Source organism: Nyctibius grandis, chromosome 4 (genome assembly GCF_013368605.1).
Source record: "Nyctibius grandis isolate bNycGra1 chromosome 4, bNycGra1.pri, whole genome shotgun sequence".
NCBI classification, from domain to species: Eukaryota; Metazoa; Chordata; class Aves; order Nyctibiiformes; family Nyctibiidae; genus Nyctibius; species Nyctibius grandis.
In genome coordinates, this window is record NC_090661.1 from 96,109,025 (window position 1) to 96,125,523 (window position 16,499).

Genomic DNA, 16,499 nt, shown 5'->3' on the forward strand with positions numbered 1-16,499 from the left:
TTATGCAAAATCTCATATAATCCATTTTTTCATCAGAAGGTAAAATATGACCCTCTCAAGTCCAGACTTGCTGAATGTACCCATGTTTATCTTTAAAATGTTACGGTAACTGCTTCAGTGGTCAAAGCTCTTTGAACTGTAGGAAATACAGGTAAAAAACAGTCAACAGCAAACTTGGGTTAAATCACATGAAAAAAGAAATACATGTACACACAGAAGAACCCAGCTGTGCAAACACTCTAAATTAGGTGTGTTCCAGATTCTACCCTTATTAAAACAGGTACAAAGATAATCAATGCAATCCACTGCAGGTTTTGGCACATCACTTTTATAGAAAGGAAAACAGCAACTGTCAAACAAAGCATGCTTCATTTTAAATTTGAAGGTTTAAACCTCAGGTGATTATGGCTGGCACATCAGGTCGTTTCAGCTCCAGTCTATCAATAAACACAATTACCTTTTTCTTTCACCATGGCAAACAAATTTTCTTCGTAGTGGAAGCAGCAAGAATTAGCTGAAGTAATTTAAACACAATCTCTTTTCCAGCAGTGTTTGACTGAGGTGGATTAAAAAAAAAAAAAAAAAAAGGCAGCTTATTCCAGATAATTATCTTCCTCGGTTAGATTTCCCACAAGATCTGATCAGGTCTGACTGGTCGTCACTGTCTCTTCTTGTGCCTCTTATCTTCTTCCACTGTGGTCTTTTGCTGTGGCTAATGGCAGCTCGTACCCTGCTTGCGGACTCTGCCCCTTGTGCTGAAACAACCAGCTACAGCTGCTGCTGTGGAACAAATGCTGAATTCCACCGTCCCTAATTTCCAGCCACGGCCACCACCTTGCATTCCTCTGCCCTCGCAGAACTGAGCTGGCAATGTAATTTGCTCCCGAATGACTGGCAAAAGACTGCAAGTGAGAAGTCGTGAGAGAGAACAGGAGAGCTGCTCAAATACACACAGAAAGCTAAAGTGGTATTTATGAGCTTCCTATTATTTTATTTGCTCAACTGAGCCAGGATGAAGAGGGGAAATGCAAGATAAACACGGGCAAGTGCTGATGCAGGCTGTGGCACAGTGACTTTTCTATGGTGAGCACTGTTTATCCACTCCTGGTTTTACTTTAAAGCTGTTACCAAATGCCAATTACTAGACCACAAAACATGCTAATAAACAGCCTCTCAGTGCTTTCTGACCATAGTACAGGAGAGAGCAACATATAATCTGTGCAAACTGGGAATACCAACTCTATTCACTACTTTGAAATAACAATAAAAATAGTAAAAATTAGAATTGTCACCGTTCAGTGAGCACCTGGGTTTAGAAGCACAGCCAGGGAGTACCACAGCCGAAATTTTTGCTGTGGCTCAAGGTCAGCACTGTATTCTTAAATATCAAATAATTGTAAACTACAACTCCTCTTACAGTATTCCTTTTGAGATGATAGCCAGAAGCACTCATGGAACTGAGAAGAGAGTGGAGTACTGAAACAGCAGCACTTACACCTGAATCTCACTCCCCCAATACCCCCCCAGCAAGAGAAAGCACCAGTGTTGACTGGGCATCAAACTGACCTTCCAGTTTGTGGTCTTCCAGGCACTAAACTCTACACAAGAAAGGACTGGTCAGTAAGCTGATGTTAAAAAACAAACAAATCAACCCTTTACAATATTGCCAAGTCTCATCATCTTATAGCAAGATTCAGAATATTTCTGTTTTCTATTAAAAGATACAGGTCAGAGTCAGGTGAGAAACAAAGCTTTTCTTTTATAAGCATACTTTTATTCACAGTTATGAGGACAAGCTTGGAAATATGATTAATCAAAACCCTGAATGTCCATTAAAAACCACTTAACATGTATTATTTTTAATACATATATACTGCCAGTATGAAGATTTTGGGGAACCTCTGTCACTACTACTATATCCACTTTTTCCTTATTTACAAATGACTTCATTCCTCATTTTAGCTAGCTACCAGTGACTTCACCAATACAAACCTACCCCACCATGCCTTTGCTTGGACAGTAAATTTTAGTACTTGTGGTTTAGAGGTGGAGAAAATTACAAAGGGAAATGAACGGACTGGCCAAAGACAGAGGTGACCTTAGTAATAGAGAACTGGGTCAAATATGAAGATATTCTGGCCAGATTATGAGCGGATTCATTGGGCTATAGCTTCAACTTGACCACAACTCAGTGCAACATGTGTTTTAGGTTACATGATGGAGACGTAATTACACTTATACTGCACCCTAAAGCAAAAGCCATGTTCAGCCCAGAGTCAGACTTGAGAGATGGACTTGAATGGGAGCTCACACCTCCACAAGGGAATTCCTTCTTAATGCTACTATATGTAGGGAGAGAGAAATTAATGTAAAGAAACAAGAGGTAGGCATCAGCCAGACAGAGCAGCAGATGGCTGATACCTGCTGGAAAAAACCCAGAACATACATGCAGCGTTAAAAATATTTGCTTTAAATAAATTTGAAATGTTTTGTATAAATGCCACCCAGAATAACAGAAAGAAATGAAACAAGCCAATCTGCCTCACCCGAAAGATCTCTCTTATTTAGCGACATTCTTTAATAAATAAATAAATGAAGAGAAAGAGAGACAGAGATTCAGGCACATGCATGGAAAAAAATAGTTATTCTATTCTAACGAATCTAGGCTGGCTTTCTATTGTTAGCAGTCTAACGTGTAAGAGAAGCACAGCGCAGGCAGTCTGACATTCTTGCTTCTATGACTCAGTGTGTTACTATTAATAGCATCTGAGGCTCAACTGGGGAGCCGGGCTGAACCCCACCAACACTGAGGCATAATCCATTATGTCACATTTCTGACACATTAGAGATGTCAGGTTGTAGCTCAACCTGTCTGTGTTCTTTTTCAAACAGTATTTTGTAAACAGTTAGGGGACAGCCTCCTGAAAGGGGCACATCTGACCTTCATTCATAAATATTTGATCTGATGTGCAGAGCACAGTCTGTGGATACACACGCTTGGATACTGTTAACCCCTTCCTGTGATCCTTGCAATCATTATCATTCATTTTTCATTCCAGCAGCTGCTGACACAGAAGCTGCCTGCCGGTATCTGGACTTTCTGTTCTCTGAGTTCATTGCCTCCATTTTTCACATGTGCTAGAGATTAGCACTGCTGTATCTCACCTCGCCCCTAGCTGAACAGAAGCCTTCCCTCACATCGTTCAGCCATGGAAAGCCGCAACGTTAGACTACAGCATGCACAAAAAATAAAGTTAAAAATACAGACTGCAGTAAATGATACTGGAGATTTAGGAGTCAAATGTAATTTACTCCTGAGTAAAGAGATCCAAGAGCTGACGTTGGTATTGCAAATAAAATCTTTTTACACCAGGATGTTTTTTGGTTTTAATCTAATTGTTTTAAGCCCGAAGACTAAAATTTACCCTGCTGCACAATTCAGAATCTACTCAGATATCCTAAACTGGAGATAAAAGAGGAATAGATAGCAATTCTAGAAACAAATCCCTGGTATTTATTGTTATTTAGAGGTGCATATTTTAAAGGAAACAAAATAACATTTTTTCTTTAAATAACCTTTTGCCCTGCAGAAATTAAATAGAGATTCTCCCTTAAACACAGTGTGGCTAGAAGAGTCACAGTGAGTACACTACAGCTAAACAACATGCTTCTGTTGCTGTTATTTTCTGGTGAAAAATATCCTGTGCATTCAGCAAGAGGCATGAGAGCCACACTGAGATCACTCTACAAAGGGAAAGAGTTAAACCAGTTTGTTTTGCTTTTTCTTGTACCTTGACAATGTTGAAAAAGTATGTGTAAGATACTAAGCAGTTTAGCCATGATTTAAGATTTGTTATTCTCATTTTAAAAGCTGGCTTTCACATTTTTATCTTTCTCTCATTCTTCACAGATGAGATCATGGCTTAGAAGTATCAGCACACAGTTTTTATACAATTTCTTCAAAACTGACCAATATCTCTCCTTCCTCAACCAATGAAGGAAACAGCTGCTAGAAAACAAAAAGAGAAAGGGAAGAAGTTGTTCTATTAAATAACATCCAGGAAAATACCCTCTATTTAATGTGGCAAAAAGCCTGGCAAAAACTGTTTTGACAAGAAAGCCTGCCACTGGCTTTCACAGCTTAACCACTGTACAACCTAGGTCAATTAAGAGCCATCACTCCTATAAAGTCTTGATTACGGCATGTTGCAAAATGCTCCCTTCTCCAAGAAGGAAATCCCGCTTTCTCACACTCTTAAAGAAAAGGTGAACTGCTCTAATTATTATCCTGACTTAACTGTGCCTGCTCAGAGGGAAAACAATAGTATCAACATGGAATTTCTTGCAAAAGACCTGTGGCCCTGCAGTGGTCCCAGCGCCCTGATGGGCAAGCACGCAGTTTCCAGTTTTAGCATTCTCCAAAGCGATACGATTAAGTATTTCCTGGCTTCTGTTCCTCTTGAACATACGCTGCTCCAGCAATCTGTTCCTCTGACGCATCTCCCTCAGCCACTTGGACAACTGACACACTTTCCATCTTTTGAAAATACCTCAAGGAGCGGTGTTTCTAAGGACTCTAGTATAAAAGGAGAGAGGCAACCTACTTGGGCAAAGTTGATGACTTCCGTGGAGTTTTTCAGATTCACCCAGACACACTGCTGAGCAGAATTCAGCCTGACAAAACTGTCCCCCATACTAGGTCTGAAGAGCTGGGTGTTCGCTCCTGAAGAATGGCTCAAGGTGTTTAGTAAGGCTGCTCTTGCACGTGTTGCTCTTGTGCCTCTCCAGGTTCATACAGTGCCCCTCAGCAAATCTACTAGTTTTCCCAAGACTGTAGGCAAGGTGCACGGGAGGTTCCTTTATACCAGCCATTTCATCCTGTAGCCTTTCCATACCCTCTACACAGTTTTTGCTCTGTAATGACTTCATCCTGCGGCTTGTGCAACGGTCTTAAGCTGCCAACTGCTCCTTAACCCCGTCTCCTCACCACACTGCCCTGGGTGGAATGAGCAGAATGTTAAGGAGCTATGAAGGCCCCACAGACTGACCTCACCACCTCAGACCCTCTATATTGCCCTATCACAAGTTTTAAACAGTCTAGAGGAGCACACACAGACACAGCAGAAAGGAATACGGTTCTTTTTTAGGACATACTATAGTCCTGTAACCCTACATCTTGGGATAATCACATTATCCTTACTGATCCTGGGTCCTACCCACAACTTTTCTGCTATGCTAGGCTTTTCTTTGTAGCCTATGTCATGCTATTTTGAATACAATCAGTCTGTAATATTGGTGTTTACAATCACATGTCATCATTCCTTTAGAGGAAATTAAATTAAAATTTACCAAATACATTATGTGATTCAACAAAATACATAGTGTATTCATTCTGAACTGCCAGGATTTGGGGGGTTAGTGCTTTTTTAATAGAACTATGTAATATTCTTTCAAATTAGACTCCTCAGGAATAAAATATTTCTCAGGTTTTGATCTATTAAGAGGTCTGGATTTTTAAAACAAAATTTGGTTTTCTGAGGTTCTCATGAGCCAGATTTTCTTAGTAGGCTGCTTTTCTGCATAGTCCGCAAAATACAGATAAAACAGTAAAAGTAACATCTAATTTATTAAAAAACAAAATAAGGAAACAAGGACACATGGCTTTGCTCTAAACATTAAGAAGCCTATAACACACATGCTTATGTAAAAAGCACCTGAAACTTCCAGATCATCTTATCCTTTGAAACAGATGAGAAAAGATGGTTACATTATACTTCTTTGCAGTGGCCCCAAAAATATACAAAGCTCACTGCTGGGTAATCTTCTGACTGCAGGTATGTACAAACATTTACCTCTGAACACACATTTATATTATTGATGTAACAACTGGCTTCCAAACTGCTTATGTTATTGCTAATCCTTAGAAAGGAGATCATGCTTTCCCAACACCTGTGTGAACTTTTGCACTATTCACACATACTTTACATTGAACTGAGATACAGTACAGAAATATGCTCTAGTGACAGTGGTTTAAACTCCGTATTTTTTAAAAAAAACCTACCATATAAAATCATCACTATTCACCTGCTAAAAACTGAATTCATCTAGCGAAATCACTATCACAACCAGTACTGTTGCTGATAAAAATACGAGTGTATTGTCAGTAACCGTTACTGACAGTAACCAAAATTACTGCTAAAAAACTGCAAATAACTTGCACAAAGGCAAGAATCCCCAACAGGAAAGCATATAGGCAAGTGTCATGCTTTACAGTGCATGCCTAAGGTTAAGGAGATTTGATATTGATAATTCACTTCAGAACTGGATTAACTTTGCAGAATAAACCCCACAGCCCGTCTTGGCCATTTTTGGCTCAGTGAAGTCAGCAGGAATGCAGTGAAGACTGACTTGTCTGAAGAGCTTCTCCGTGAGAGGTCCATGGAACACCAGATTGAAGCAGCTTCCCACCAATCAGTTAATTTGCAGAGCAAGAAAACAAGTTCTTTGTTTTGCAGTCTCAAGAGACGTGACGGGGTGTCTCACTATACGTTAACCTTTAGTGTATGCCTCAGCAATGCAACATACAGCAAAGCATGCGACAACCCAAGTCCACGATCCCAGCAGATGAGGCAACCCATCATGTGGACACTGGATATATACCACCCTTACATTTAAACTGGACTAATCAATTTTCACTGTGCCAAATGACAAATTCCTTCTGTTCTGATTCGGTATTCAACAATAAATAGGACTCTTAAAAAAGGCACCTAAATCTGTCCTGCAAATGTATCTCACTCCCAACAGCTATTTCCCAGTCCAGTGTCCTATCAAATGAACCACAGAGGACCTCAAAGAAAAGATAAAGATATGCTTACCAAGTAGATGCGAACTGGCTACATAGCGTAATACTAATATATTCAAACAAGCTTTTACAACAAATAAAATTTTTATCACCTCGCTCCAGCTTCTGGAACTTTCCTATTAGTGGCTATGATTTTATCTGCTAGCTAGGGAGGTCACTTGTTTCAGCAATGTAAAAACTTATATATTTGAAGCTTTCTTTTACATTATTTGTTGCTGTTTCAATAGTAGGATCATCATAAAAATATTAAGCAGACATACAACAAATTGCTATTCAAAACAGAGCAGGCATAACTGACCCCAACTTCTGTATTGACTGGAATTTAAAAAAATAACTACAAAAGCTATTTTGCTGCTTCTTCTCCGTAAGAAGGTTTGCTCACAGTTAGTTTACACCAAACAGGATGGCTTATTGCCTCTGCTCCAAAGGGAAGAGTCACATACTTTAAAGAAGAGTTTGCCAACTTAAAAAATAAACAAACAAGATTGAATCTTTCAAGTATTGATGTATGCTGATAAGCTAATTGTGTTTATATTTTTGCATTTTACGGTTTAATGCTTCTATGTTTTATGTTGAAAACTGCATAGACAGTTTCATCGTCTAATTGACGTGGTAACAAACCAGTGATAAACACTCCCTGGAACCGTAGTGTTTCTGCATCCCACCATAAAGACCTGCTCTTTAAAGGAAAAGAACTGAAAAAAACAAAAGCAAGATAATGCAAAAACTGTAATCACAATCTCCCATTCTAACACTGTCATCTTCTTTCCCTCTCAGCTGCACCTTGTCTGCATCACCTGGGTAAAGAACATTCCTGCTTCCCTTTCTTCCCTTCTCCCATTAACTCCTTGCCCTTCCTGAAAAAATCCCACAGAGGTCTACCAGGTATCTCATCATTCTCTCAAACTAAAAGCCAGTTTTAAGGTCCCTGTATACAAAAGTCTGCTTAGTGATATCCCCACCTCTCAGGCACAAAGGAAGCAAAGGAGGCAATAGCAATCAGTATTTATCCTCTCCTCACCAGTACATGAGGGACGTATGGAAGTGGATGAAGCAAGGGAAAAGGCCACGTACCAAGCTTCTCTCTCCTCTTCTACCCCCTCTATGCCCCAAAACCAAAGTTGAAGTGAGTGAGGACAGCCATTTCCTACGCCCTTCTTTCTGCTCTGAAGTTTTCCCGCTATTTCACCTTTTGGATAAGCAGAACAGGCCCAAGGACTGGCTTTTAGAAGAGAAGAAACAGCAATTTCTGCTTCTCTTTTTCTCCATCCCAGTGCCACCGGTATTTTACCCACTGGCAGAAAGGCTAGAACTTCTTCAGCCTGAAACCAGCTTCCATTTCTGATTTACCTGTCGATTGAACTCACCTTTCCTGCCTGCAGGAGGCTGTGGTGGCTCTGAACACCCCCAGACCGCGGGAAGAGGGGCCGCTCTCTTGTCACTTGAAGCTGCAGAGGGCAAGCTGCTCCTGCGGTCCTGCTTCAGCCCTGCCCAGGAAGGAGACTGCATTTCTCTCCGGGTTGTTTGATTAAAATACCAAGGTTATACAACTGCAAAGGACGGCCACAGGAGAGGAAGTTTCCATCAGATACCGAACAAAAGCAGGACTCCCTGTAAACAACAGTGGGGGATGTGTAGCCACAATACACTCTTTCCAGTCAGAGCTGCCTGCACCCATCAGTACTAGGGAGTTACAGAGCAAGTGAGATCTTTGCTTCAGTTCCCCTTAACAATCTTCTCACTACTGCTATTGCCTATGTATATACCTCAGAGTGACAAAATTGTCATTATTTCTTTCTACTTAAAGCTGATTTAGCTCATCTTTCTTGCTAGCATCTAGTAATAGTAGGAACGGTAACTTTATTCTTGTTTATTGGATAATAGATAACAAAGAATTCAGCTGGAGAGGGAGCAGTGAGCCCTACAGAGGTGAATTTACTTGCTCTAAACCATGCTACGTTAATGCAGATTAATGCTAAACCACTGATATACTGCTAAGCAAATTAGCTTGGATTGATCTCCAACACTGTCAACAACTTGTCTCACAGCAAAAAGACACCAAAGACTTGTAGTGAACAGAGTTAAATCCAGTTGGCAGCCCCCCACTACAGGAAAGACATTGAGATGCTGGAGCGAGTCCAAAGAAGGGCAACGAAGCTGGTGAACGGTCTGGAGCACAAGTCTTAGGAGGAGCGGCTGAGGGAACTGGGGTTGTTTAGTCCGGAGAGAAGGAGGCTGAGGGGAGACCTTATCACTTTCTTGTAGTGAGGGGCCCAAAACTGAACACAGTATTCGAGGTGTGGTCTCACCAGTGCCGAGTACAGGGGGGCGATCACTTCTCTAGCCCTGCTGGCCTCGTATTCAGCTGGCCATCGACCAACACCCCCAGGTCCTTTTCCGCCAGGCAGCTTTCCAGCCACTCTTCCCCAAGCCTGTAGCGGTGCATGGGGTTGTTGTGACCCAAGTGCAGGACCCAACACTTGGCCTTGTTGAACCTCATACAGTTGGCCTCGGCCCATTGATCCAGCCTGTCCAGATCCCTCTGCAGAGCCTTCCTACCCTTCAGCAGATCAACACTCCTGCCCAACTTGTCGTCATCTGCAAACGTCCTGAGGGTGCACTCAATCCCCTCATCCAGATCACTGACAAAGATATTAAAGAGAACTGGCCCCACTACTGAGCCCTGAGGAACACCACTTGTGACCGGCCACCAAGTGGATTTAACTCCATTCACCACAAGTCTTTGGGCTTGGCCATCCAGCCAGTTTTTAATCTAGCGAATAGTAAATAGGGTCTCAGTGCTTTATAAATTTTCCTGCACTTGTCCAGTCTGTTCCCTGGCTGACCAATGAGTTGTTTTCATGCTCTCTGGATTCCTCCCATGCCTTTCTCTTTCTCTCAGGTTCCTTCTGTCTTCCTTTACATCCACTGATCCAACACAAGCAGCCATTCTCACAAGCGCTGCTTTAAATTAAGACTGTTACATAAACAGTTACTAAACACATACAGAAGGTTGGTTAGATAATATGGTGTATATCTCCTCTCCCTCAGGTGTATACCACTGTTGCATCCAAAGAGTGATCAGTTTAGAGGGGTGCATAAGGTGTCATCTGTACAAGCGACAGACGACAGTATCTCATACAGGAAGCAACATCACACAGTTCCAAGCCAATTTTCTCTTTATCATTCCACTGCTCTTTTGCAACCAACTTCCAGCTTTTGCTAGTCCTGAATATCAGACATTTTTCCACAGAATCCTTTGTATCAGATTCTGGCCTCCACAGAATCAAAGCCGTGTGCTGAATCAGGCCTTCTAGGCCAAGACAGATTTTGTTGCAGTAAACCACACAGCCGGCAATCCCTCTCATGGGAAGCAGTCCCTTACCACCTCCCCTAGAAACAGGAGGGAAGGTGTCTCATCAGTCTTTGGCCAAATGAACTTAAGGGAAATGCAGAATAAGTGTCCTTTCAGTGATTCAAAGCCTCTTTTGAAGTGCTTTTTTTTAAGTTTTCTTCAATTTTTAGAGTACTTTTAACTGTCAGTGTCATGGCACCATTTAACCTGATGAGACAAGTTTAACCTCCAACATTCCCCTTATGAAGAGGATGGATTTTCATGATATGAGTGCTAAGTAGAAGCAAGTCATGAGTTAAATCAGTTAGACACGAAAGACTCATTTCTTGAATACTGAATAGCTCTGCACTTTTTCATAATTCCTGACCTTCCAAAATCCTAAAATACAGGCCTTTCCTAATGGTTATAATTCCATTTATGAGCAGAAAGGAAAATATTTAGTGAGTCTCCAAATGCCTTGAACAGGGTAATTTCTAATCTCTGTTCGTAAAGCCAAATACAGAAAGCAAACTGTTTTTCAGCAGGGTATATAAGCTGCTAAATCTTGTAGTACTTGAGGCACCGTAATCGCCAAGCAGGCACATGGCCTAAGAGACAGGCTCATGCGTTTTGCATCTTACAGTCACATCCAGCTTTTACAACCAGGCCATTTTCAATAACCATTCCACTCTTTTTGTTCTAAGTAATTCTGATTCCAATTGTTGTAATTTAAGTAAAGCTGGGACACCAGACACCTTGCAACCTTGCAGCTAGCATTATTCATGGCACTGGGAAGCAGGACCACAATACCCATCCTATTGAATAGGAGCACCCAAATTGTAGGATGAAAGGAAAAAAAGTCCCAGTGGTTATTTGCATTATCTACTGCAGCATAATGCTAATCAGAACCTGTCCCACTATCCTTTTGATTGCTTACAAATGAGTGAAGAATTGCAAAATTGCAGATTTCTAGATTGATTTAAGCCCCACACAAATTAGAAGAAAACAGCACCTATGCAAAAAGGTGTCTCCCAGCCTGCTACAATGGCAAAGAATTTCTTTGGAGTCCTCCATGTATTGATCATATAGCTGGTCACTGTTAATTCAATTAATTTTCTATCCTAAATTGTGATTTATAAAAATGCCTCAATTGTCTGTAGAAGTTTTCTCCAGAATACCAATGTGTAACACTGCAGGGGCTGGCAAGGTAGAATGATAGTTGCTTTTTCTGGTTCACAGCCACATTATATATTTGTCTCATGTTTTAGCAACACCTTAATTAAAATTTTAGTTTTAAAATAATTGATTACTCAGAAGCAGTAACTATCCAAAACAGCATATGGGTTTTGGCCAGTATTACTCTCACAGCATGAAGTTCATTGGGTACAGAGCTGACTAGCAAAAAGCTATTTGCACAGAAGAAAATATGTTCTCCGGCACTGACAAAACAACAAACTCGAAAGCAGATCTTTGAAAAATACCTGCCTACCATACACAATCACTCAGTATTAAGTACAGGCAAAATTCCAAAACATAAGGAGTTTGGATTATTAAAACTGAGGTCCATAAAGCAAGTCCTAGAAGACTTTGAAATTAAATTATCTTTGAAATTTATCTGAAAACTTCCGATTAACATTTATAGCCAATTTCATAGATTGGAGTTTCCAGGAAACTTTTGGTTTTTTAAATCTTAACGGATTGCAACAAATCAGTTAAGCTGATGAATTCCAGATATAAGTCCTCCCACCACGGATACCTCTATGAAAGAATACACCAGTGTTCAATATTAATTAAAAACACAAACCAAATTTTAGGAACTACTGGGAGGAACAAAGAGCATTGTTATGACTCTGTACATATATCCACATTATGCTACATGTTGAATATAGTTCTATTCCCCAATTTTTCAAGGGTTACAGTAGAATTCGAAAAATAAAGGTAAGAAGGATAATCAAAGGCATGGACTGGCTCCCACACAAAGGGCATCTAAATAAATTATGACTGCTATCCTGGAAAAGGAGGTACCTGGATAAAAGACACAACAGAATTCTAATAAACTCACAAGTGACAAGAAGAAGGTGAACACAGACAGACTTTTAATCACCTCTTCCAATTCAAAAATGAGGCAGCTTCAAATGAAACTACTTGGCAATAGGTTTAAGACAAACAAAAGGGAACATAGTTTCATAAAACCCACAGGAAAGCTCTGGAACACACTACCACAGGGTACTGTGCTTTCAAAAGGTATTTTGTAGCTGGAGTACTTGTGCAGATTAAGGTCCCCTTTGTCCCAAGATGGCCACAGAGGCAGAGCTGCACCTATATCCATCAAATACCTTTGACTATTCAGATTCTAACCTGGCTTTTTATTTTTCTTTCCCTCCTCTCTCAGTGATAAAATATTTCTCCACACCTGAGCACACTTGCTGTCATAAAGCGTCTTGCTGCTACACAAAAAATAAGCTAACTGCAAAGCAATTTAGCCTATTCACCAGCCAAAAATCAAGATCCAATGCCAGTCCTCACTTACCCAGATCCTCAGGAGTGTCAAATAACTGCTCACATAAGTAGTAGTCATCGGGATTCAGGTAGGGCAGTTGCTTCAGCAAGCTCTGCTTAGGAATGAGATACAAGACCTCTGCAATATCCCCATCCTCAATAACTGACATCCTTTTGACTGAATTTCGGAATTTCACCTTTTCCAGCACCAATTCTTCAGTTTTACTTGATCCACACAGCTTCCCAAAGCTGTTTAAGATGGGGAAAGACGGCATTTCTATGTGGAAGAAGCTAGGGAAAGCAACCTGTAGTGCATGTAGTCAGTCTACTACTCAGGGCACAATGCCCTTACCAATCCTTCTCTTTTCCTCTTATCCAGTAAAGGAGATTAAGGAAGATATATTTTTAGTGATTATCTCCAAGAGATTATGACAGTATGCTTGATCAGGTGACTGCCATCTAAAACTATTGTAATCAGTTGCAACTCATCCCTGGGAATGCAAAAATCAGACGCAAAGCCATAAAGACTATCTGAAAATCAGATTAATATTCAGGACAAGAGAAAGAACGTAACTGAGGTATATAAGAGGATTAGTTTAAAATCAAAAAACCTTGCTGTGTCAAAAATCTTATTATGGAAGAATCCTCATCATCGTAAGCTACAAATGCACATCTGTGCATTTAACCTACCATGCTCCTGTTCAGTGCCAGGTCTGCACGTGTACTACATCAAAAATGTTGTAATGGTGGAGGATGTTGGTCCTCCTTTTTGAGGAATGTACAAAGGCTGGCTAGCACTACTTCATAAGCAGATTTCTTTGGAGAAATCCTTTCTGCAGCTTTCACTGCCTATTCTAAACAAAAGCACTTAAGCTTTTCCCTAAATATTAAGGATTGGTTCACTTGTGCTCTTCCTCTCCACCCTCCTGCGTAGCTGACAGGAGAAGCTTTGCAGATACTGTGCCAACCCTTCCTGCTTCACTTACAAGAAGTTTACATTAATCCAATTCCAGGGACTTGCTAATCTAATCATCTAATGAATATTTCTCCCTGGCTAAAGGCAGAGTTAATCATCAACGGGGCACTGGAAAGTTACAGGAAATTCCAAAGCGAAAGACCAAAAAAAACCACCAATGTAAAACAACATTCATCATCTGCAAGAGAAAGTTACAGGTAGACCCCAGACCAGGACCTGCTCAGAGACAACTTCAGACTCTTTACTCAGCCAAACTCCCAGAGACAATTGCACAGACAGTGTTTGGCGCAGGCTTTCAATTCCCCTTTACATACAGAAGTTAGCTATGGTTGCAAAATGACCCGGTGTAATAATTGCACTGCTTCCAGATTTTGCTAAACTAAAAGGTGAAAAAAACCACCAATAGGCTTACTGAGCACAGTGAGAAACTGTCATTTAATTCTTCCCTCAAAACCCAGAGTTCAAGTACTATCTACAGATGGGGACAGGCTTTGAAGAGAAGACTGCTTTATTTACTATTTTAAAGAGCAAATATCATCTCACAAATCCAGACTTTGATCATCTATTATTATACAACTCCGATGAGGTCAATTGTTTTTTATTTTTTCAGGTAGTACAGCTTCTATGTTATCTTGACAACGAACCCAAAACCACAGTTCCCCTTAAAACAGTCATTCTCCTGGGTTTTATAATCAATCACAGACACAGTGGGACAAATCCAGAATAAATCTGCACCACTGTACTAATTTTAATGGGGTGATGCTAATGTATATTTGAGGAAGAGCAGGCTCAATAAATATAGCTATTTGAGTTCTGCCTTAGAGTATCTTCTATCACATCAGAGATCTTGGAAAATGCTGTGTTTTAAGTATTCCCCCTAGGAAATTAAGCTTTGCAGCAATTTTTCAGTTTCTCTCAGATCTCACAACCTACTGACCTGCACACCACAGCCACTCAGTGGAAAAGACACGTCTTCTCAAACTCCAAAAGCTTCTACCACTTCAGCTGAAGGTGGATCACCATTCTGTGCTTAAAGCAGAGGGATGACTCATAGGAGACGCCTGGATGCACTCTAACACGGGTATATTAGTATAAGAGTATTATTTGTTGCTGGATAATCGGTGAAGGATGTTGACATCTGACAACAGCAGTGCCAACTATCCAGCCTCACCAACACGTCAAGGTGGACTTTGCCCTTTGAGGCAGGTGAGGCAAAAGCACGCATTACCCTGACATTAGCTCTGCTGCACAAGTCAATCCTCAGACAGCAGAAAGGTGAGCTCTGCAGTAACTTTTTAAACTGTTGCAACCTTTGCTACAGTTTGGCTGCCTAAACCCTACAAGAAAAGCTTGCGCTTCATTGGAGTTGGAATGCACTGGTGTGAGATTGACTCCTAGCTTTCTGTTGCAGCCATGCTGATTCCAACCTTCCAGCTATATTCACTCAGACAGTCGTTACACCACTATTGCAGTAAGTATTAAACTAGTATGATCTGTTGTATAGCAGTAGTCAGAAGAAACTGCAGTCTTCTCCCACATAATCAACCACCATATAAGCTGTACAAAGCCTCTATCAATTCCTTTAACTGGCAGTTCGCCCAGAAGAGTTGCAACTAAGTGACACAGTTGAAGGGGCAGAGCAATGGCACAAGAGGCTGAACCCACTGTCACCCATGCAGGGATCTGTTCCTGCACTTGGCAGGCATGGCTTCTGCAGGCAGAGCAACTCCAGCGCTGGCTTGGGAGGCAGCAGAGGTCAGTGCCATTTTCCCACAGTATCTCCCCTACAGAAGCATGCAGCCTGTGACCGCTGTAGAAGGGTCCAATGTTATTTCAAATAGCGAAGTGCAACCCAGTCACCTTCCGCCACCAAGACACGTGGGATTGATGGGGGACCGTGGGAACAGCTCAGTTTAGACTAGCATTTTGTGACCCTAACATGTCACTGTAGAAGCATCCTGCTTAATTAAAAATAAGATCCTCCTTCCTCTGAGAGAGACTACTCTAATGATGCCCCTTTCCAGCCCTGGCTATTGCTGTCATTGCCTGATAACTACAATCTCAAAGACCACATACTACCTGCTGCTTGTACCACAAAGCAATATGATCTTTTGTTAGTGTTTTTTAAGTACAGGTTACATCTTTAAGAGCCTCCATCCTGTTAACAAGTAATATAAGAGGACAAGAAGTAGAAGTGAGCAAAACAAGACCAGGAAGCACCACAGTGGCTTTACGAGTCAGACGAAGGGCTGTTTGGAGCAGCTGGCTCCGAGGGTCAGATCCTTGTGTCCAAGGTAAAGCACAAGGCCTGTGACAGCCTTATACAACACACTGTTACCAGCACTGGGATTTAGCCTTAGGCAGAATCAAAAAGACAGTGGCAGCCTCCTAGCACTTAAGTCAAGCACTCGATTAAGTGGAAAAGTTTGATTTCTAATATTCTTGCTGAACAGAAAAAAAAAAGGCAGAAAACACAAGGGCACAGCCCTGTCCTTATACTTCTTGAAACACATTCTCAGGAATCCAGGGCACCCAACCCAGAACTACTGTTGAGGAAATTTCCTCAGTATCTGCCAAGTAGCAAAATATTTTTAAATCACTGCCAATTCAAAGCCGTGCCTAATCCCAGTATCCAGTGGCGGGGGCTCGAGCCTTCACAGAGCACAGTTTGAGGTATGGGCATTTTCCAGACTGACAGTTTTCACAAGGCACTGGATGAGAGACAGGAATTAGGCAGACTAGCTACTTCAAATATTTTATCTCATTACCAACTTTATAAATATTTTATTTATAAATATTTTCAGCCATCTCAAGGCCATTTCCTATTC

General features: G+C 41.1%; 1 protein-coding gene across 9 annotated transcripts in view; it reads right to left on the reverse strand.

Moving 5' to 3' along the window:
- ABLIM1 (actin binding LIM protein 1) overlaps positions 1 to 16,499 on the reverse strand; it is a 210,759-nt gene that overhangs the window by 132,377 nt on the left and 61,883 nt on the right. Inside the window, exon 1 of one of the 9 annotated variants that reach the window (XM_068400197.1) lies at positions 458 to 540. The exons of the other annotated variants lie outside the window; for them this stretch is intronic. Coding sequence (XP_068256298.1) covers positions 458 to 473 — 16 coding nt within the window. The 5' untranslated portion in view covers positions 474 to 540. Of the gene's footprint in view, positions 1 to 457; positions 541 to 16,499 lie in introns of those variants that run through there. 9 annotated transcript variants of the gene reach the window in all.